The sequence below is a fragment of the Trachypithecus francoisi genome, unplaced genomic scaffold (assembly GCF_009764315.1).
Source record: "Trachypithecus francoisi isolate TF-2019V2 unplaced genomic scaffold, Tfra_2.0 Lachesis_group17, whole genome shotgun sequence".
Classification (NCBI taxonomy): Eukaryota; Metazoa; Chordata; class Mammalia; order Primates; family Cercopithecidae; genus Trachypithecus; species Trachypithecus francoisi.
In genome coordinates this window covers 50,601,542-50,625,056 of record NW_022681462.1, presented here as the reverse complement: position 1 = coordinate 50,625,056, position 23,515 = coordinate 50,601,542, and the positions used below count along the sequence as shown (strand labels likewise).

At 42.2% G+C, this 23,515-nt stretch overlaps 2 protein-coding genes across 4 annotated transcripts in view; one reads left to right on the top strand and one right to left on the bottom strand.

Annotated features, from left to right (window-relative positions):
• Positions 1 to 1,801: 1,801 nt before the first annotated feature.
• MFSD9 (major facilitator superfamily domain containing 9) lies at positions 1,802 to 23,120 on the bottom strand. 2 transcript variants are annotated; one of them, XM_033175588.1, is made up of 6 exons: positions 22,831 to 23,120; positions 18,478 to 18,565; positions 17,201 to 17,244; positions 12,519 to 12,648; positions 9,411 to 9,620; positions 1,802 to 4,864 (listed from the first exon to the last, which is right to left on the bottom strand). In XM_033175588.1, the coding sequence occupies exons 1-6, from the start codon at positions 22,993 to 22,995 to the stop codon at positions 4,077 to 4,079; spliced, it is 1,425 nt and encodes a 474-aa protein (XP_033031479.1). In that variant the 5' UTR covers positions 22,996 to 23,120; the 3' UTR covers positions 1,802 to 4,076. The 2 variants fall into 2 exon arrangements, with proteins under 2 accessions (XP_033031479.1, XP_033031480.1); XM_033175589.1 differs by having other exon boundaries at positions 22,843 to 23,120.
• TMEM182 (transmembrane protein 182) overlaps positions 23,092 to 23,515 on the top strand; it is a 375,574-nt gene continuing 375,150 nt past the window's right edge. The window contains exon 1 of one of the 2 annotated variants that reach the window (XM_033175595.1): positions 23,092 to 23,200. In XM_033175595.1, coding sequence (XP_033031486.1) covers positions 23,198 to 23,200 — 3 coding nt within the window. In that variant the 5' untranslated portion in view covers positions 23,092 to 23,197. The remainder of the gene's footprint in view (positions 23,201 to 23,515) is intronic. The other variant, XM_033175596.1, reaches the window with a different exon arrangement.

The following is a 23,515-nucleotide window of genomic DNA, read 5'->3' as shown; positions in this document are numbered from 1 at the left end:
CTGCCACCCCTAACACAGCAAGATCAATCCCTTCTTCTCCTCCTCCCCTTCAGCCTACTCAAAATGAAGGTGACAAGGATGAAGACCCTTATGATTCCATTTCCACTTAATAATATTCTTTCTCTTTTTCTTAACACTTTTTCTCTAGCTTACTTTATTGTAAAAATATAGTATATAATACATGTAACATAAGAATACATGTCAATTGACTATTAATGTTGTTGGTAGGGCTTCATGTCAAAGTAAGCTATTAGCAGTAAATTTTTAGAGAGTCAAAAGTTACACTCAAATTTTCTACTGTTTTGGGGGCTTGGCACTCCTAACCCCTGCGTCGTTCAAGGATCAACTGTCCTCTATTTACTGGCCCTCAGTATAAATGTCAGATTACGTATATATTTGGTATCTGCATAATGGTTTTAAAAGCCAAAGCCTTGTTTTTACTATTATGATGTGTTCTAGCATACTGGAGATTACATTTTTCAAAGCCCTTCTGGATCCTGAATTGAAATATGTGGCAAGATACATTAGTAACTTCTAAAAATACAACTTATAAGAATAAATGATAGTACCTCATTACAATTATAAAGGAGTTTTTTTTTTTTTTTTTAAAGAAAATTATCACGTGACTGGCAAATTCAAGAACAAATAATTAGGGCTGAAAAAAAAAGTTATTTTAATTCACCAACCCGTTCCAAGAAAAGCTGTGTTACACATCATCCTGGCTAAATCTGTGGTAACTCTGTTTTAGAGACTTCATGAAGGCTGTTATGAAGTTAGGCTTTGGAGGCAAAGAGGCATGGAGATCCAGTCTCATGGCTTTTATTCCAAAAAAAATTGTTTTCTGAATGTAGTTGCCCAAATGCCTACAATTTTCTGAGACTTGGCTGATTCTCACTCCTGATAGATTTCTAAGTATCTTATAGAAGTGTCTTCAGGAAAAGATGCCAAGCAACCCTTTGAAATTCCTCAAAGCTGCACACTCATCACCTGGGAATCACTCAAAGCCTCTCCTGCAATTTCCCTGAAGGCCACAACCTCTGCCTGCTGTCCCTGTCCTCACAACCACCTCTCCCTCCGGGCCCCCCTAAAGTTACTGCCCCAAAGTCTGGAGTGCCCCTTGGGCCCCCAGTGAATCCACCTTACTGTGGCTGGAGAGCTCTTTCTCAAACAGGAGTGTCTTCAGAGCACTCTACCGCAGGAATTCTTCCGTCGTTCCCCTTCATCCGTCAATACAATCTCAACCCCTGAGCATGGCAGCCGAATTCATTCTTAACTCAGCGATTTCCAACTCCAGATGTTCACAGAAACACCTGGGGTGCTTCAGAGTCTGGTTCCCGTGGTCTAAGGCATGCAGCCAGGATACAGAACTAGTGATTCCAGCTCCTTCTGTTGGCCCCAGGTGCAACTCTTGCAGAATTCACTCCCCAAGGGGCCATTCAGCCTGAGTTTGGAGCCTTGAAAGTGACTCCTGTGACCAGGCACACCCTGTACCTTTTCAAAATTTTATTCATCCCTCTAGACATGAGGGCAGAGGCATACCTTCTGCTCTATGGAACCCAAATCCCGGAGACCTGTTCCCAAGCAGTTATGGCTCGCAGAATGTTGGAAAGGGTGCCATTTCCTTCACAGACATTTCAGGAAAGTTCAATACTTCTAAAACAAGATCCCATAGAATAGTAAGTCGAACCCTATGAAAATATTTTTGACTTACAAAAATAGCGACTTCATGTGGCTCAACCTGACACTTTGGAAAGGGCTACAGAAGTGATTGAAGAGAATTTAAAAAACGAAACACCACAAATGTGAATTGAGCAGATTTAATTTCCCTGAGATTATATTCCATAAGTGATACAAATGCTACCCATTAGACCAGGGGTTTTCAAAGTTGACTGCGTAAAAAAATCAGCTGGATATCTTATTAAAACGGTCCCCAACACGCCTGAGCTGGAGCTTCAGTGTTCACCAGTCTCACAAGCTCCCAGGTGACGCTGATGCTCCTGGTCTCTGGGTCACACTTTAAAGTAAAAGGAGTCATGAGAAAAGGTGTACCTAAAAAACAGCACCTAACAAAATACTAAAGTCACTAGTGGAGAATAACAAACATGTCTCTCTATTCTGTATTCTAAGATCAGTCTTTGGTTTTCAGTATTTCCATGTGTCTGAGTATAAAGACTCATTACGTTTATGGGCTTTTTAAACTTCAAAAATAAAGTGCTACGATTTTTAAAATAAAAACACGGCTATAAGGGCTTTTAAGAAACTTGCCTATTTCTAAGAGTGAAGGACAATCTTTGAGATCCAAACTCTTCTGAAATTCTATTTCATTGCATAAACCCTTGATCATGCATTGCCTTTTGAGTCTCATCTCCATGACATTTAGTTTGCTCCTTAAGGCAAGGCCATTTTATATATTAATAATAGTTTGGTCACCTCAAAAGCACCTAACATTTACATAAAAGTTCACAATTGTAAAACCTAATCAGAAGTCCATTTTTCCTTGAAGTAAGATAGGTAAAAGGACAATCTTCAAACTAAAACATACTTCCAATTATTTATCATAAATACTTGATTTTACTCCATGACTTCTAAAATACAGAAATGTTTACTGCTTTACAAAAACAATAAATATTAAAGATATGACAAATTACTGTAGTGTACTAAAATATTTACAATTATGCATGTGTCAAGTTGAAAACAGGCATAACATCCTAGTGGACTAATTGAGAAAAGTAATGTGAACTTCAACTGTCTGAGAGGAAGCCCTTAAGTAATTCTGATGAATACTTGATGTAATCCCAGTGGTCGTCCTGCCTGACACATGTCTCCCTGCAAGGCTATGTTCACCTTCTGTCTGGCCCTCTGCCTCTCGTGGCCCCCTGGGCGCTGTATATGAAACTCCAGTTTAGACAAGAAATGGCACATCCAAATCTTTCCCTGTTGATCAACAGAGTGCTTGTGTTTGCAAGCATCAAACTAAAAATAAAATAAAGGAAATGATTCTTAACACAAGACACAGCAGCATCAAGTTCTTCTGGTCTGGCATGCCACCTGACCCTTATTCTGCATAAATTGTTCATTTTAAAAGCATTCCTGTGCTTTGGCGTCACCACTGGGTTCTGTCAGCTTCAGAAGGATGCAACCTGACTGGAATGCAGGCTTCCAGGAGCAGGCTGGCAGGCCCAGCATCCAGGTGGTTTAGTCCAACTTCAGAGCAAGCTGGCAGAGGCAGGGAGCACAGGGAACAGGCCCCAAGGGCCCGCTGCTCCATCATGCAGTACAACTGCTGAGAGCTGGGAGAGGGGTAACACATTGTGATTATAAACACAATTTTAAGAGTTCCAATTTAGTTAGCTGTGTAAAAATAGCCAAGCCTATGTACTTTAATCAAAATCAGTACAGTCTCAGTGTGGTCCTTTTTACCGCCATGAGAAATCGACAGCGGTGCTTACGAAACACCGTGGATTTCTTGGCCCCACCCAGGCCCACTGAATCATCTCTAGAGGGGAGGTCAGTATCTGATTTTTAAGCAGCTTTGAAAAGCGAAAGTCTGGTTCTAATAAACCAGCTTCTTCAATCTGCAGGATTTTGATAGAAAACTCCCTCCTAGTGTATGGAATTTAACTGAAAACTCCAGTTCCAGTTGATCAGAATTTGACTGACATGTCACCCTGTTTTTTAGTAGGAAAATGCTTGTGGTTTCTTCCCTTCCTCCATGTATCATGTTCTCTTATTCCACCACCACTTCCCTACCCTGTAGTTGGTAGTTTTTTTACCCTTGAAAAGTATAACCTCATTAGCCCAGGTGGGAAGAGGAGACTGTCAGGTAAACGTTGAATATATGCTCGCCTTGGAAAAGCTTCACTCCAGTCTTAACCTTCCCATGAGTTGCTGTGACTTCTGATCATCCTGCAGGCCTAGCTGCATGGCCAAGGGCTGACCTGGAAGCCCAACAGCTCACACCCACCCAGAAATATTTCCCTTCCACCCCAACCCTTCCCAAAGTGACCTTCCTATCATGGCCGCTGGCCCTCATTCAACCACCTCAAATTTTGTTGCTTTATGTTGTCCAAATCCATCTACTCACTTTTTAATTTACCATTCCTATCACTACTAGAGTGTGGTTTGTTTAGAGACATTATGAAAATGGCCACTAAGGCTAACGCAGCACCCAGACCTGGGGGGCCGCAAGGGCTGACCTCCTGGGCGACCCCCGAGAGGAGAGGGGCAATGATGCGGCCCACTGCAGTCACAGACTGCCCCACGCCGATGAGGGTGCCGCTGGCCTGGGCCCCACCCACGGTCAGCTGGAGGTCCGTGATGCATGTCCTGCCGATGGCAGTGGAGAAGGACAGGAGAGTGGAGGAGAGGACAACTGCACCCATGGTGGGGGCCAAGGAGTAAAGCAGCAGCAGTGTGCAGGTGAGCATGCTGGAATGCAGCAGCAGTGCCTGCGAGTTGTGCTTGTACAGCCGCAGGATCGGCCCCAGGGCAAGGCCGGCCACGGCCCCCAGTATGCTGCTGTAACTGATGAGGTAGCCTGTCACTTTGGGCCGCACCCCAAACCGTTCCTCCAGGGCCAGGACAAAGTTACTGTAGTACAGCATGACTGCCACGGCCATCAGCAAGCGCACCAGAAATATGTCCCACATTTCGGAAAACAGTAGGTTCTTCATGTTCCGCAAGGCCAACCCCACTTCGACCCAGGGCCGGGCAGCCTTCTTGCTGGCCCTGGCTCCGCGGCTGGTGGCTGCCTCCTGCATTGCATCATGGCTCCTTCCCAACAGCACGTGGGTCTTTCGCAATGGCAAGCCCTTCTCTGTACTGCCTGGTTTTGCTTCCCTCCATGGAAAGAACCAAACGAGACCTGTTAAAATGGCACGAGACCCGTTAAAGCACTGAATGCACTGAATCCATACACTACCTCCTTGGGGAAGGGACAATTATTTGTGTTAGATTACTAATCTATATTTTGGTACTAAATTTACTAGTTTGTATTTTTGTATTTAGTCTTTCACCATTCCTATGGCTTTATTCTGACATCAGGATTCTGGCAAAAGACTCTTCGCCTTTAAAAAAGAACACCACAATACCTACAAAATACTCACTGCTTTCTCCCAGATCAAAAGCCTATGATAGTTTTCTACATTTCACCATTTCATATCTAAATTGTTATAAATTTAAATTCTTCCCTTATTAACTTTCTAGTTATCTGCCTATTCATTATTTGTCTGTCCGCCTAACATCCATCCATCTATCCAACCATCTAGACATCCAATATTCTTGAAGTGCTTCTTAAGTGCTAAACACAGAAATATATGAACACAGACAAGGCCTCTGAAAACACTGTACTCAAGACACTAAAACTTAAAAAGGGGTTCAGATAAGAAAAGAGGCAACAAGATTGTGATATAAGGGCCATGCTGGGGCAAGTGCAGGCTGCTACATACGTGACGGCCTGCCTTGGCTTGACCGATGGACAGGGACAGCTTGGCCAACTCTCCCTGGGAAGCACCTGCTTAGATCTGCCCCAAGTCAGGGTTACCTAGTGCTTGTGCAGGTCACACCTGCAAAACCTCAGGGGGCACCATTCTCACAGAACACAACATATACAACCTTACGCAGCGGCTCTAACCGCCACTCAGATGATCCCACCTCTGTCCTCATAGGACTAGCACATTCTTGCCTGTTGATCTCTTGCCAATCCACGCCCAAAAGTGTTCTTAAAACTGAATTCAAACTTGCCATTCGAGGACATCCTTCCAAACTCTACCCTACTGTTTTTTCAGTTCTTTAGCACTTAAAAGTTCAACTCAGACCAGTGGCTATTCAGAGCTGCTTCATGTTGTTTCCAGCAACTTCATTTGTGTGTCATTTCTCCAAATATCGTGAAAGTGCTTCAGTCACAGACAAATTTATGACGGAAATCCAAACACATGAGAACGTGGATGTGGACTTCTAATAATTCAATCTTAAAAGGGCCCTTGAACATTACACAGAATATTGATAAAAATGTGAAAGGACTATTGCTGATGGACTAAAAAAGTAGAATTAAAATAATAAAAATGATGATGATGATGGCAACTAACTTCTGTTGAGTGCTTACTACAAGCAATCCACCCAGCTACCCATCCATCTGTCCAATCTTCCAATATTCATGGAGTTCTTATGTGTGAAACGCTAAGAAAATATTAACAAGACAAGGTCTATGAAATCCTACCTCAGGAACTGGGGTAAGCTGCTTGTATTCAGAACCTCTTCCAGTTCTCATAACAAGGCTATGTGTTTTGTTACCCCATTTTATAGATGAAAAAGTGGGAGACAATTTGCCCAAGGGTCACACTAAAAGCTGGCAAAGCAGGGATTGGAACCTGAGTCTGTCGGATTCCAGAGTTTTGAGTTCTTAACCGTAAGAACAGAAATCACGATGAAAAGGCTTTCTCAGGCAAAGTGGCGGATCAGAGGATATAAGAAGCTAACGGGTGCAGCACACCAACATGGCACACGTATACATACATAACAAACCTGCACGTTGTGCACATGTACCCTAGAACTTATATAATAAAAAATAATTAAAAAAAAAAAAAAAGGGAACGGAGTAAAAGCGTTGAGGAAAACAGCTATAGTCACTGGGGGGTAAAGGATGGCAAGATTGGGATGAGAAAGCAGCACAATACTATGTTCACTGCACTGAACGGCCAAAGCCCTAAGTGGGACACTGTGTGCTGTCTAGCCAGGTCCTCCTCCCTCTCCTCCTCTGCTATTCTATTGGCCCCAGCCTGCCTATCCTCAAGTTTCTTATTTGGGAAAAACAAGTTCCTCTTCCTTGAAGCCACTGTAGTTGGGAACACTTGCAGTGGAACCTTTTCCTAACTGCTTAGAGCCATTTACAGGCTTAAGACAGGGCAACGTATTAAATGGCACTATTATTGAAGGATCCAAAATAGAAATCCGTAACCAATTTCTTTGTTATAGGCAGACTTTCAATTTTGAGTGATACCACATTCATGTACCTTCCTTTATATGTGAAGATACCTGGTCACATCAATGAAGCACGTGTTTGAGACAGTTTTATCTAGGTTTATGTGAATCCATCAGGCCTCCCCTCCTGATTCAAGTTACAGGTTAAGTAAATTCCTGGCAAAAAATTATAATGTATTTCTGTGAGGATTGAGAATAAGCTCATGAACTTTGCTTCCTGAGTCTGACATCCTAATCCAACATGGAAGTCATCATGCAAAACAGAACCGTGAATACGAAGATTGAAAAGCCGCAGTAAAGGACGATATCATTAAATGTAAGGAAAACTGCCTAGCATGAATTCTCGTTTCTGAAGTCATTTATCCAAGGGCCAGCCATGCACCACTCTCTAAGTGAAGAAGATGAAAGACATTTTAAGCAACTAGCCCTGCATCCAATATACATCCATGTATGTACGTATTTATTTGAGACAGGATCTCACTCTGTCACCCAGGCTGGAATGCTGTGGTGTGATCACGGCTCACTGTAGTTTTGACCTCCTGGACTCAAACAATCCTCCTGCCTCAGTCTCTCAAGGATTTGGGACTACAGGTATGTGCCACTATGCCTAGCTAATTAAAAAAATTTTTTTTGTAGACTCTCACTATCTTTCCCAGGCTGGTCTTGAACTCCTGAGCTCAAGCAATCCTCCCACTTCAGCCTCCCAGAGTGCTAGGATTACAGGCATGAGCCACTGAACCTGGTCCAATGTGTATTCTGCACAAGGGTGATAGCAGTGAGTAAATATGACAAAATCTCTTCCTTCATGGAGTCTGCCTACTGATTTGGGGGGACAAACAGAATGTAAGCAGTAAAACAAATTAATAACATAATTTCAGGAATGCAATGAAGAAAATTAAGCTATTTTAGGCAGAATGGTCAGAGAAGGCCTAAAGGAGCAGATATTTCAGTCTGAATGATGAAAAGAGAGTCAATAACAGATGTGGGATGAATGTGGCAGGTAGAGGACAGGCCTGGTACAATGCCCTCCTATGGGAATGAGCTTGGCATGCATATGGTTGGTCAGAAAGCCAGCATGGCCAGAATGTATGGAGGGAGGCAGAGAGAAGGGCAGGGTCTGACCATCACCTACCACTGTGCCACCTGTGAGGCATGTGCATGATTGTGATGGGAGCCACTGGGGGTCTGTAGTAGGAGACCGGCATAGTCTTTCTTTCTTATTTCCATAATTATATTTAAATGTACATTAAATACATTAAAAATAAAAGATTTCCCTTTTACATTGCAATTAAAACATGTATCATGCAGAAGAATAAAATTAGTCCCTTCCTCACACATTACAAAAATCAACTTAAATGGATTAAAGATAAAAATCAACCCAAAATGGGTTAAAGACAAACATAAGACCTGAAACTGTAAAAGAGAAGGTAGAAGCTTCTTGAAATTGGACTTGGCAATAATTTCTTAGATATAACAACAAAACCAATCCAAAAATAGACAAATGGAACTACCTGAAACTAAAACGCTTCTGCACAGCAATGGAAACCAATCAGCAAAGTGAAAAGACAACCTGGAAACAATCCGTAAAGCCAAAAGTAACCTGCACAGTGGATATGATTTGCAAATCATACAACTGATAAAAAGTTAATATCCAATCTATGCAAGGTACGTCTTCAACTCAACAGGAAAGACAAAAACAAAAAAACAAAAAAACTCAGTTTAAAAATGGGCAAAAAATCTGAATAGACATTTCTCCAAGACGTGGCCAATGGAAAAACAAAAGGTGTTCAATGTCACTGATCATCAGGGAAATTCAAATCAAAACCACAATGAAAAATCACCTCGCACATGTTAGGAGGGCGAATACAGACACATTTTTAAAAGATAGGTGTTAATGAGGACGCGGAGAAAAGAGAACTCTTGGGCCGGGTGCGGTGGCTCATGCCTGTAATCCCAGCACTTTGGGAAGCTGAGGTGGCAGATCGCATGAGGTTGGGAGTTTGAGACCAACTTGAGCAACATGGAGAAGTCCCGTCTCTACTAAGAATACTAAATTAACAAGGTATGGTGGCGCATGCCTGTAATCCCAGCTACTACTCAGGAGGCTGAGGCAGGAGAATCGCTTGAACCCGGGAGGGGGAGGTTACAGTGAGCTGAGATCACGCCATTGCACTCCAGCCTGGGCAACAAGAGCAAAACTCTGTCTCAAAAAAGAAAAAAAAAGAAAGAAAAGAGAACACTGGCACACTTGGGAATGTAAACTGGTACTGGCCACTACGGAAAACACTAGGAGGGTTCCTAAAAATGACTTTCGCTTTTAGACGGCGAGTCTGTCCATTCTGATAAAAACTAATTGCAAAGAAATAAGAGAAAGGTAGCTAGATTGGTCAGTATGAATACACAAAACAATCTTCCCATGACTGTCAACTTACCGGCATTGAGAATGAAGACCAAAAAGCAGATGAAGGCTGTGAGATAAAACCCATCCTCTAATTCAGTGAGATAGCCACCGACCACGGGACCCAAGATGAAGCCCACACCGGAGGCTGTGTTGAAGTGTCCGATTACAAGCGGCCGTTCCTTCTCTGGAACCACATCAGAAAGGAGAGCCCTCGAGATGGACAGTGTGTGTTTAAAAATACCTGCAAGGGGATGAGAAACAGTCTCTGTAACTTTTTCCAGACCACAAGTATCTCACTTATGATCCTGTGCTTCATCTCTATCCCTGATGGAGTTCTGATCTCCGGTTTCTTTGGAAGGCAGCTATGCTCACCACTTTACAACCAAGGCATCTGATCTTCTTTTCTTTGAACCTCAGAGGTCTGCTGGTTCCATCCCATCATAATTGGACTCCTGGCCTAGCACCCTGATCCTAGTCAGTCACCTTATCTCTGGCAACCAAGTCCCTTAGCCCTCAGCTTGCCCACCTCCGGTCATGACCTCCCAGGTGTCTCCCAGTTACCCAATTGCATTTCACGGTGGCTTCCATAAAGCGAGTTTTCCTTCTTTACACATTAACTCATTGAGCCAATATTTACTGCATGCCTACTCTATGGCCAGCCCTAATCTTGACCCTGAGGATAAACCAAGGAACAGAGAAACGGAGCTGGGGAGAGTACAAGGAGTGAGTAAAAATCCGATAGCACCATCACTAAACCAATACCAATGGATTTTCTACCAGTAAGAGGCCTGTGAATTTGTTGAACAAATTGAATGCTGTGATACAACTTTTAATAAGAAATAAAAGTGAATGACAACTATACTCCTCACATCTCTGCAGATGGGATTTGACTCCTATGTCCCCAGACTCCCATGTGCAGAACAACCATACTTGCAAACATGCTGACAGACTCTGGTAACCAGTAGCCCACTATTTTGATCAACACATAGTAGAAACTGAATAAATGCGGCTGGCGGATCTGCGTGAATCACCCAAGTGTGATGTGACACAGTATTTCTCCGTGATGTCCCGTGGGGAGTCCCACTCTGCACATCACTGTGCTGCTGCCGAGTGCTTCAGCACACTCGTCCTACTAATCTATTCCCAGCTCTGCCTCAAAAGTAGTGTGGTTGTGTGCCTGATAGCCAGACTCTTTGGAAAGCAAATGTGTAAATCTCTTTTGGAATTAGGTAGATGGACTCTCCCTAGACCTGTTTTCGTAAACATCAGAGAGGACTGGGCCAGAACATGATTTCGATAGGTCTTGCAGGAATTCTATGATTCTTTTTGAAATTGTATTGATGTCAGGTTCACTTTACATACATGAGGGACGAGGACTGTGGTAAGAGTATCCCACAAACAACCCAGCCTCAGCTTCTCTTGTCTTTCAGAGGTTGGGGTGGTGGACAGAGTGGAATGGAAAATGAGGCGTCCAACTCAGGCACTTAAAACTCAGGCACTGACTCGAAGCCAGTGGCTCATTTTTAGGACACTAGGATCTGAATCCACGACTGACTTTGTGAAGCAGAACCCTGTGAAGCCCCCATGGCTTGCTCCTGTTCACAGACCACTGAACACTGTGGAGGTTACATGGGCAAGGAGGAGTTTTTATGTATGGCTCTCACTGGTGAAAATTATAGTGACAGTGCGTATAAGAGAACTCTCACTACTTAAGCCCAGGCTCATTTCCTATTAAATAAAACATTTAAATCCTCCCCATAAATCTCAATGCATTTTGCAACAACTCTAGGTTCTTCTTCATCCTCCCCATCTGCTTCTTTAGAATTACGGACAGTATGTACCACGTAATGGTGGAGTGTGTTACACTGCAGAAAGGCACGCTGCCCACCACGAACGATAAACTCAACACCAGATGCACATACAATGGCTATCACTTGGATTTTGTGTGTGGTACTGGGGTTTGTAAAGACAACTGACCACATTCAAGCAAAGACCTTCATAAAGCATTTATCTAGTCAACAAAAAGGCATGGTTAAGAACTTTGGGGGCTGAACTCTGCAGACTTTCAGAGTAAATGAAAAAAGTGTATATTCCACAGAAATGGTGTGGAAATCCCAGGTGAGCCAGCTGATCATCATGTCTATGTTAAAATGAGTTATCTGATGCTCTATTTATTTGGGGAGTCAATTAAAAGCAGTTCAACAAAACTCGGGATGGTGCCCAGTGCCCCTGACTTGTCGAGCAGGGTAGCAGAGCCTGCCAGTGCTCTGATAGGTACAGTAAGAAAGACACTGAAACTCCTCTAATTGCTAAGAATGGCAAAGAGAGAACAAAGAGCTTCTACAGGAATAACCTACCCACCAAGCACTACCCGGCATTCACAGGAGGTGTTTCAAAAAATGGACAAAATAAAAGCTACTTCAAAATGTTAAGAACAGCCCAGACCAGTCTAGAAGTGGCAAACTCACCCACGAGCTGCTGTATCATAATCCCAGTGTTCCCCCTAATTGACAGACAGAAGGAGGCCACAGGAAAGCTAAAGAGGTGAATCCCAATTGGATGTGAGGAAGCCCAGTTACAAGACTACAGGCTCACCAAGGGAGAGAACAGGAACCTCAGTGCTGGCCAAAGACACTTAACAAATTCTTACTGACTTGATGTAAAGCAAGATCAAAAGGAAGGAGACAAGTCCCAGTACAGCAGTGTGATCATTCATGCCGACAGGCTCTGAGGGGCAAGGGGCTCTGTCAAGTACAACTCCAGGTTTGGTCAGGATAGCAGAGTGTCTGGTTCGTGCTAAATGTTCAATGGCCAGCAGCTGCTGGTGTCAGTTATAGCCACAATTGCCATTGTGATTAGCACTTTATGTAAGTGCTGATCGAAGAGGCAATGTCCAGCAGGAACAGGCTTTAGACAGACACACAGACACACACACACACGGCCAGCATTTCTGCCTGTTAGAATTCCCACATTTGGGAAGCCTCAGAGACTTGCCAGGCACAGCTCCCTTCTGAACACTCTTTATGCAAGTAAGGATGTTGAGCAAGACCACAGAGGTGGCCCAGGAGGAAGCCTGCCATTTGACATATTGAGGTTCTGGGGGAAGCTATGTTTGGAAAAAAAAAAAAAAGTCACTCACCTGCCGGGACTCTAGCCAGGACAAACAGGAACATGTTGGTGGCTGCTCCGAGAAGGAGATAGCCCAGGGCACTGAGCAGAATGCATGCCAGCAAGGAAGACCGTTTTCCCACCACATCGCTCCAGCAGCCCTGAGGAAAGCAAGAAAAAGCCCTTTGATGCCATCCACAGCAACAACTACTACCATGCAAATGACCGAAACAAAGTGACCAGGGGAAATCATTAGAAGATTCAGTGTCAGATCCTCAAACGCTCAGTTCCATGATGCCATTTGTCAGAGTAAGTTATTTTCTCTGATCTTCACACACAGTGAATGGAAAAACACAACATATTTTTCTTTGTCCAAAAACAAACAAACAAAAAAGTCTGATGATCTGGTAGCTAAGAAAGGCAGGAGAGATGATAAAGTATAATTTATAAAGCCTCATTCTCTTCATTCTCATTACTTTATACGACTATACTCTTCAGATACCATGTACATTTTTAAAAACTTTAGAAAATACTGAAAAACAAAATGAAAAATATAAAAATATCTCATATTGGGAGGCCGAGATGGGTGGATCAGGAGGTCAGGAGATCGAGACCATCCTGGCTAACCCGGTGAAACCCCGTCTCTACTAAAAAATACAAAAAACTAGCCGGGCGAGGTGGCGGGCGCCTGTAGTCCCAGCTACTCGGGAGGCTGAGACAGGAGAATGGCAGGAACCCGGGAGGCGGAGCTTGCAGTGAGCTGAGATTGCGCCACTGCACTCCAGCCTGGGCCACAGAGCTAGACTCCGTCTCAGGAAAAAAAGAAAAATACCTCATAATCCCAAATGTACCTATATTTTAACAAAATGGTCATACAATATGCTCTATTTTGTAACGTGCTTTTTCACTTAATATGACTTAAGCATCATTCCATGTTATTAAAACTTTGCCTTTGTTACCATTTTAATTATATTCCTTATTCCACTACATACCAATATTTATTTAACAAACTGTTTTTAGATTTTTGCTCTTTAAAAATTTGTCAAAAATATAAATAATGCTACAATAGGCATCTTCATAGCAAACTCTCCACAGATACCCTTAAAAATTCCCTTGGAACAAATCCCTAGAATTAGAGTTGCTCCAATTCTCTGCAGGCATTTTTTTTAGGCATTTGCCATATACTGACCAATTACTCTCTGGAAAGATTTGTAATCCCATATATACTGTAATTAGAACAGTAACAGTCTCCATTTCCCCTTATTTCAACCAGCACTGTTACTATCAATGTTTAAAGTCTACAGATTGGTTAAGCAGCATCTTTTAAAATTATGTTTGCCTATTTTCTTGATAAGTTTTTAAAAGGTGGTGTACTATTTGCATTTTCTCTCGAGAGAAGCACATAAGGCAGCATTTCTATTCCTTAGAATTCCCACGTTTGGGAAGCCTCAGAAACTTGCCCGGCAGAGCTCCCTTCTGAATACCAGCGTTGTACAGATGCAAGCAAGGATGTTGAGCAAGGCCACAGAGGTGGCCCAGGAGGAAGCCTGCCATTTCACATACTGATGTTCTGAGTGAAGCTGTGTTTGAAAACAAAAGTCACTGCCTTAAAACAACAATTACCAAACACTATACTATCAATGGAGCACTGTGTAAAAGGGTTAAGAACAGGGTCCCTCCAGCTGTATGAAACCCTGGATGACCCCCAGTTCCAGTACAATGGGCTGGTCTCCATTAGTCCCAGCTGAGAGGCGACTGAGGCTGGTTCCTGGGTCCCTCCTTCCTCAGCGATGTTCGACGACCATTCCTCATCCTCTCCACTAACCATGGAAGGAATCTCAGCAGGCCACTCCTCCATGCTAATTGCCAAGTGTACCTGTTTATGCCCTCTCCCCATTTTTATTGATATGTTCATCTTTTTCTTAAGGACCCGAAAGATAAGGATGTAAACTTCCTCTATAAAATATTTTTAAGGTGAATCTTCCAAAATACTGTCATCCTCCTACAGTGTCTTCAATCCTAATCCCCAATTTTCATTTCAATGAATTTTAGAAATTCCCCACACTCCTCTGATCTGGGGAAGGGGTCACCGGCCTCCTTGTATTCACAGGGCAGTGGGATAATCTGGGAGTTACACCCTGGGCCCTGAGCCTGGCTGCCTGGGCTCAACGCTGAACTCATCATTCCTTCCACCATGACCTCGGACACAGGAGCTAACCTCTCTATGCCTCAGTCTCTCTACCTGTATAACAAGAATAATGATAATATCTGCCTCAGAGATTACCTTCTCCACTCAACACTTTCTATGTGCTTAATATAAAATCAGTCATTAAAGAACCACAACCACCCTCTGAGGCTGGTTATTATAAGGATTAGAGGAAATAAAGTTCTCAAAACAGGACCTGACACATAGATACTTAATACATGGATCATTTTTTATTAAAATACATTTATTTAAAAACATTAGACAAATCTGACAGAACATACTTTTTCTTTATAGAGATTTGTTCTCAAAATTAAAATGTTTTTGGTTAACATTTATAATTAAAATATGTGCTTACAAAAGTATGGGTTAAAAAGGAAATTTTAACTAGGCATTTCTGTACCTTAAGGTTTTCTAAGAAAGGTATTCATTGAATTTCAGCTAAAAGACATATGAAATGTTCCATGTAAGTACAAACATAAAACAACAAAGGAAAATCTGAAAAAAAGGGTAGAGTCATAGCTAGCAATAAAAATTCACATTCATAAAGTGCTAACTATTGCCAGGTGCTCTAGTAAGAGTACAAAAAAAATTGAGCAAGTAAGCCTGGTCTATAACTCAGAAAGATCAGAGTCCAGAAGGAGAAAACATTTAAAGAATTAACATACACTATGGCCTAATAGCTCTAACAGACACACACATCAGGTTTTTTGGGAGCAAGTTTACAAATAAAGAGAAAAGGTGTTTACTAAGATGTAACTCAAACTTTTCTCTCTCAAGAAAGAACATGAAATGGGACACTCTGCTTGACAAGCAAGTGCACTGCTCTCCTGTACAACCTGATAACTCTAGTTACCTATTTACCATTTTATTACCATTAAGGCAATGACAGATGACTCCTAGAAAAAAAATAATATGGGCTTAGAGTCTACATACTGAGATTAGGTGGCTTAGTCAAACTAACCTATGTGGGTCTTAATTGGTCTTAATTTCCTCCTATATAAAAGGAAGATACCAAACTACTTTGCTGGGTTACTATAAAGTGTAAACGAGGCTAAAACTGAGCTAAAACTAGTATTGTTATGGAAATCTAATATAAGAAAGACTTCAATAAAAGATAAATCAGGAAGTAGTTGTTTACTTATTTAAGAATTTATTATGGAATCTGACTGAATTTCTTTTAAAAATGTATTTTACAAGGAAGCAACTCTTGCAAAATGTAAGTACACTTTGTGTTCTTTAAATATGAGATCCCCAGGTCAGCTATTGAGACCAAAGTCACTAATGAACAATTGTGAGACTAAACAGACTATTCTACTGAACCGCCTGAACCACCGGACACTGAGGTCTCCAGACCAGAGGGATCACAGTAGACTGCACAGGGAGAGGGAAGGGGACGATCAGGTAAGGTCTCTGAAATTCAAACAACTGAGTGGTCAGAAGTAGGGCAGTGACAAGGTCACCACTGAATCTGTGCTTCTTTTTTTTTTTTATTTCTTAGAAATAGGGTCTTACTATGTTGCCCAGGCTAGACTTCAATTCCTGGGCTCAAGCAATCCTCTGACCTTAGCCTCCCAAGTACCTGGGATTGCAGGTGCCAGCCACCATGCCTGGCCACCTCTGGATCTTTCTACTCCATGCTGCAGATATACAATCAGCCAATCCAAATGTCCCTTTCTGTCTATACACTTAAGTCTTATACAAAAGCTTTTATTTAGTTCAAAATACCCAATTTTAAATAGAATCGCAGAAATATAAATGGATTTGATTACAGTCAATGAAATAAATAATATCAATGAAATAAATAACGTCAATGAAATAAATGAAAATCAGCTAGACCTATCACAAAAATGGATTAACGTGATGACAAATACACAGAAACCAACAGAAAAACATTAGGATAAGAGACCTCTTTGTGTTAAATTATCTCATGTCTTTTTTTTTTTTCTACTTGGAAAAATGGAAGTAATACAATTTCTAATAAATGAAATAAATAATGAAATAAATAATGTCAATGAAATAAATAATAAAATTGATAATAACTTTTGTTTTGAGATGGAGTCTTGCTCTGTTGACCACACTGGAACGCAGTGGTGCGATCTCCTGGGTTCACACCATTCTCCTGCTTCGGCCTCCTGAGTAGCTGGGACTACAGGTGCCTGCCACCACGCCTGGCTAATTTTTTTGTATTTTTTTTAGTAGAGACGGGGTTTCACCATGTTAGCCAGGATACTCTCAGTCTCCTGACCTTGTGATCCACCCACCTCGGCCTCCCAAAGTGCTGGGATTACAGGCGTGAGCCACCGCGCCCGGCCTAAAATTGGTAACAACTCTTGTTTACGTTCTTTTTGCCCGTAAAATGCAGGGAATTATAGGAAGAACATATTACAATTTAAAGGTGTTCTCATCCCAAATCTATCACTTTTTGCTAAACTTCAAGTCCCCAATTTTACTACATCTGTGATGGATGAGACACGTGATTATGTTTCACCAAATGGAAGATAACTTACCACGAGCGTGCTAGAAAAGAGTTGCAAAACGCCATAGGAGGAGCCTGTAAAAACAAATCAATAACAATAAAATCAGCTAGACCTATCACAAAAATGCATTAATGTGATAACAATTACACAGAAACCAACAGAAAAACATCAGGATAAGAGACCTTTTTGTGTTAAATTATCTCACGCCTTTTTTTTTTTTTTTCTACTTGGAAAAATGGAAGTAATACAATTTCTAATAAAAGGTTTTCAAAAAATTGAGGGTAAACAGAAGAGAGAATAAAGGCAAAAGGTGACCTTGTGGACGCTGTATGATTGTCCTTCCATCATATGAGATTGTGTAGCTTCAACTTATGAAACAGCATAGAGAGTACTCAGGGGAATAGAAATGTAAATTCTGGAAAAATCCCACTAAGCCTTAAAATCTTAACATTGTCTCTTATGTTTCTAATGTTTAATGGTTTTATAAAATGATTTAATTTTAAAAAGAACTTACATTTTTTTTTACAGAGTTCTTTTACCCCCATTATCATGCAACATGCCCCATCTGCTTTTCCCAAAAACCTTCACACTGCTGGGTGGTCCAGTGTAATTCCAAGTACATTTGTCAAGGGAAATACAAATCATGGCTTGGACCACGATTTAACAAATATTATGTACAAGACCATCTACAAACACTTGCTTGTGTGGCTTGTGAATGATCAAGAGCTGTTAGTCTCAACAATTTCTCATTAGTTAGCATAGTCCGAAGCCCTGCTATCTCTTGCCTTTTTGGTAAATCAATGACTTCTGCATAGAATTTTTATGCTGCACAGGCAGAGAAACCCTACAGTCTCTATGATGTGTTGGTGATGGTGTGAGAAGCTTGCAACTAATTGGCTAATGTTCACCCAAACCCTTTCCCACAGGATGTAATTTCTGCAGATTATGTTTCCCTGGTCTCTCACATTAGTTTAAGGGTTCCTGTAGGCAGGAGTCCACATACACCTACCCTTTTACACACACAGCCAGTTCCTTGCAGAGGCTCCATAAGTACCTGTTGCCACTAGTGGCATGGGACTTGGTTATAGTGCTCAAACCTCAAAATCTCTCTGAACATAGGTTGTCTAGAAAAAAAGGAATTGCATTTGCTATAGGGTACTATTTTAAAATGTTCTGGAAATTTGTTTCATCTCATTTCCCACTTACCTTTGGATAAAATTTGGCTACACGACTGAACTGTTTTCAGGTACTTGGTTCAGAGGATTTAAAATTCAGTGCTCTAAAAATGAGCAGTATCGACCACTCACCTACTATTCCAGCAACGGTTGGACTTGCTCCAAGGGACTTGACATGAAGGCTCAATAAAGGCACAACCATGCTGACCCCAAACAGATCCTAAAACAAAATAAATGCTGATGGACTCAAATTAGTACTTTTCAAACTAGGAAACCTAAAATTTTAAACGAATTTAAAAATTAAAACTAGTATCTAAAATTTTAAAGAAATCATAATTGGATACCATAGCATGCCATACAAATCCGCTGCCACTTGCAAATGCCTGGATTAGTCTGACCTGAGATCCATTTCAACTTTACAGTCAAGGAGGATATGCTATAGAAGTTTCTCAAACAAAACAGATTTAAAAAAAAAACAACCCGTATTTTCTGTGGATAAGTCATAAGAAAAAAATGCAGTCATATGTATTTATTGGTGAACTAGTACTTCCTTAAAAATATGTTTCCTTCTGGAGTTGGCGAAAGTGGCTAATGTCCTAGGACCTGTGGTTTATAACCTTATAAAATAATACCTGAGAAGAAAGGCTCAGTAAAGCAGGAAGGAAAAAGCTGGTGCACTGGGGAAAGGCCAATGTTTTGCAGCTAAGTCATAGAAAGTGAATGGGCTTTGGGGTCAGGCAGACAGTTCTCAGTTCCAGCTCCATCACTTACTAAACATTTGTCTTTGGAAAGTTACTTAAAGTTACCAAGCTTCCGTGTTGTCATCTGCAAAGGGTAGAACAGTAATACCTGCCTGGTAGTAGTATGATGAGCATTAAGTGGCATAATGCTTGAGAAAGGCCTGATAAAACAATGTAAGCTCAAACACGTCTTCTGCCTTCTTCAGTTCTGGTGATACGTATGGGTCCTTTTTGCTAGGTATTCTGAGTTCATAGACAGACTGTTAACTTTTCCTTTAATTTTGTTCTTATTCTCACTTCACTAGGTTACCTGCTACAGTTGGTTTAGTGCGAGAAAAAACATTGCACACACACAGTTTTCATTATACTTGACCTGAATTCCTTCTTTCATAAATCTGGTTAGTTGGAAAGAAAGAACTCACATGAAATGTGTATTTTCCTTGAGCTCAGAGTTAATCTTTTGTTCCCCCTTCCCTGTCCTGATAGCTGTGCATTCATATAACTGTAGATACATAAATTTCCACATACTCTTTTCAGTGGGCCTTTTCCACGGTTACATCTTTAGATGACCCTGTTATCTAATATCAAGTGACTGTAATTAGCTCTTAAAATTACATTACCAGAGTGATGGTTTATTATTTCAATATTGTGATTACTTAAAATTTCCTTTGGGTCTGAGCAAGTATCTTTTGGGCTTTGCTCTCAGTTGCATCTCATCAGCCCACTGATGTTTATACATTTAAAAGACTCAAAATGTAGCAGCCAGAATCTTCTGGATCTTTCAGAAAAGGAAACTTGATTGTCCAATAACATTTTTTTCCAAAAAAAAAAAAAGTCCCAGTACAACATATCATTTAATAAAATGGTTATTCTAAATAAGAGATGGAGAGAAATATTTAGTTCAAGAACCTCAGATCTATGGAAGGTAAGTATGAAAATACAGACACAAAAGCAATAACTGATAATTGGTATTACTTTAGCACGTGGTAAGTCTGAAAAATACTATATTCTTCCAAGGAGACCTCCCACTGAATCTTTCCTCTCAGGAAGTTCTGTTCTAAAATTGTCTTCTCCTTTACTAGAAAATGCCACTCCTTTCTGCTTCTGAATCCATAGCTTCTTCAAAATCATTGCATTTGGCAGCTGGTCATGTGCATGTAACCACTTCATAAAAAGATCACGTCAGAAGGGGCCGCTTAAACTTTCACTGAACATCAACATTTTTCAATAAAAATTGATGAATGTATACACTCAAAAGTTTCAGGACTCTTTTCAGGGTAGGAACCCCAGTAATTATTGATGACTGGACTATCTCAACAAAAATGAATTATCACCTGAATAAAGCTGATGGGATGGAAAACAAACTCACCAAGTATCTGGAGGAAAAAGGTGGTTGAAATAGATCTTATCACCATCTAAGCATCCTAAACAAAATGGGCCTCAAGGGTCATCTTGGTCTTCCCTCCTAAACAAATTAAAGCCTGGAAGGACACATGCTGCTAAAACAGAACAATTTGGCAAATGACTTCTCTAATCTTGTTCCCTTCCTTTCCCATTCAGAAACCATTTGTCCAAGAATCTTAGAGGTCTCTACATCCCTAAATATGTCCAAAAAATAACTAAATTATGTATAATATTCCTTAGATGTTACCTAACAATCATCTGTTAGGTAGCTTTATGTGACTTTCATATAAAGCTTCATATATTTTAATTGTTTACAATATTTTCCATTAAAAAAACTCTACTCTCTCAACTTTTGAGAAACCATAAACTTTTCCCTTAAGATGTGAGACACCTAATGCTTCTCTTGAATACATTATTAAAGTTATTAAAATTCTGTATCAGGCTTGCCAGATTAGACTTGCCAAGTGCACAGCATAAAGAAAACATATGAGAAATTGTGAATATTCAAATCTGTATTGGAAAGTGGACCTTAACAGATGATCTGAGAATTGCTTTTTTTATTCTAATACTAAAACCATTTTGAATTCTAAGTCACGTTCGTTTCCAAATTCTCTGAACCCTCGTCTGGACTTTCCAGGTAAGGGCTCGAATGTTTTCATCTGGCTGAACCAGCCCAAGTCCCTTCTGAGATAGGACAGCAGTAGCTTGGGATCCACATCTAAAAAGGCTGGGTGTCAGTCAACTCCTCTCCAGGAACCACCCAAACTCACTGGTTGTGACTTCTAGGTGCCTAGACTGAAAAGTGGAATAAGCATCCCCATACCGAGAATGAACTAATAGATTAAAGGATAGTGGTCAGAAGGAGTGCCAGTCTCTGAAGTTAAAGGCAAGGAGTTGGAGGGTGGGTCCTGCAATGGCCCTAGAGGCAGAGAAATCCTAAAAAGCCACCCTCCCTGAAGGCCTTGTGCTTCTGGGCTTGCAGCAATTTGGTGAACATGCTTTCATGATGTCTTAACTATTAACTCAACATACAGTTGTTACCAACTGTTGAACACGTTGCATGGACGTGGGGGGCATGGAGAGTGCATGAGACTGGGAGAAGTAGTGGTCTTGACCCGCATCTGGGCAGAAAACGACTCCTCCTTGTCAGGGCCCAGTGCCATCAGATACTATCTTCAAGGCCTCAAAGGTAGCCTTCTCCCCTTGACACTTATCTCAGCTCCCTTGTCCTCAAGATACTGGATTAGCTCACACCCAGGGTTACTGAATTAGGCCTAGCCTTGGAAAGGGAGGAGTGCAAAGGTGGATCTAGGGTTCTTGCAGATAATGGCCCAGAAACTACCAACATCAGCTTACTTGTAAGATTAAATTCTTCGGTGGTAGAACTGTGGATTACAACAGTGGAGCTCCAAAGCACCTGCCACATGGCAGGTGTTCAGAAATGCCATGAATCAGCTTACTGAACTTTCCATTCTACGTGGGAAATTAGCACTCAGGGAGCAAACCAGGACACGAGCGTGCACACACGCACGCACGCACGCACGCACGCACACACACCATGATGAAACCAAACCTACATTGTGCAATGCACACCCACTGTCCAAAGGTAGAGGAATACAATTCACTCTGATCTGTGTGTTTAAACATTCAAGTCAACCAAGAGCTCTAGTGAAAATGCACCCAATTCTGTACAAGTGGGGTCATCAACAGCGGCTTCCCCAGCCTGTTGTGGTAAAAAAGCAAACCACACGCACACACATCACGATGAAACCAAACCTACGCTGTGCAATGCGCAGTTTGTCGAAAGACAGATCGGTAAAATTCACTCTGATCTGCGTTTTTTAATATTCAAGTCAACCAAGAACCCTAGTGAAAATGTGCCTAAATCTGTCCAAGCGGGGTCATCAACAGCGGCCTCCCCTGCCTGTTGTGGTAAAAAGGCTTGCATGTCCCTACCTCACCAGCAGCCGCGCAGCAGCTGGGCTTTTCCAAGCTTGCCCAAGCCCCTGTTCTCCGCCCTGCAAAAACTGCACCTGCCACAGCATTTAACACCTGGTCACACCTGAGGCTGGTGGTACCAGGGCTTCTTTAAAGGCAGGGAAGGGAAGAGGCTCCGCGAACGGGGTGCAAGCGAACGCGAGAGGAGCAATAAAGCAGTGTGGCCAGACGCAGACTGAAGTGGGTGATGGGGCAAGAGTGGAGCCTGATAGGTAGTGAGGCACTCACCAGGCGAACTGCGGGTTCCCACTCCCTGGGAGCTCCCCCAGAGCTCCAAGAACCGCCTGGGTCCCGAGGCCCGAACACAGTCAGCACTTGGTCCCAGCCCCACGCTCGCACTCACCAAGAAGCCTACCAAGTAGAGACAGAGCAGGAAGCGGCGGGTTCGGACCGCACCGGAGTCGGCAGCCCCCGCCTCGGTTCCTGTCTTCCGCTCCTGTTGCGGCTCTGAGATCTCCGAGACGAGCCTGGGGGCCGAGCTCATGTCCCAGTGACCCCCAAGCTCCATACCGGCGCCGCCCGGGGGTTGGACGCAGCAGCAGCCGCCGACCGGCCCCGGGAGCCCAGCCCCGCCCCGAGCGGAAGCAGGAGGCGCGCGCCTGCGCAGAGAGAGGGGGCGGGTGCTACCTGGCGGCTCCGCGGGTGCGTGGCTGGTGCTGTTGCTGGGAGTTCTGGTCCCAGGAAAGGTGGGGACTGGGCACGTTATCAACATGGTAAGCACAGACCAGTTTGTGATGATAATGATGATGCTCTTTGTTTCCTCTGGGTACAGACCCTGCTGCCCCTATGGTTGGAGGACAGCAGGGAATTGTAATGAGCTTCACTTCCTCCTATGGAGTTATCCTAGGAGGTGACCAACTCCAGCTTGAATCCACAGACCGTGGCTACCAGTTGATTGTGACAGACCTGGAATACGTTAACGTGACTCTCCAAGCTTTCGTTTGCCTATTTAAAAAGCAGTAGGAAATAATGTAGGCCAACTTCTAGAGGTGTGAGAATTCTACGTATGCTTCTTAAGGTCTTTCTCT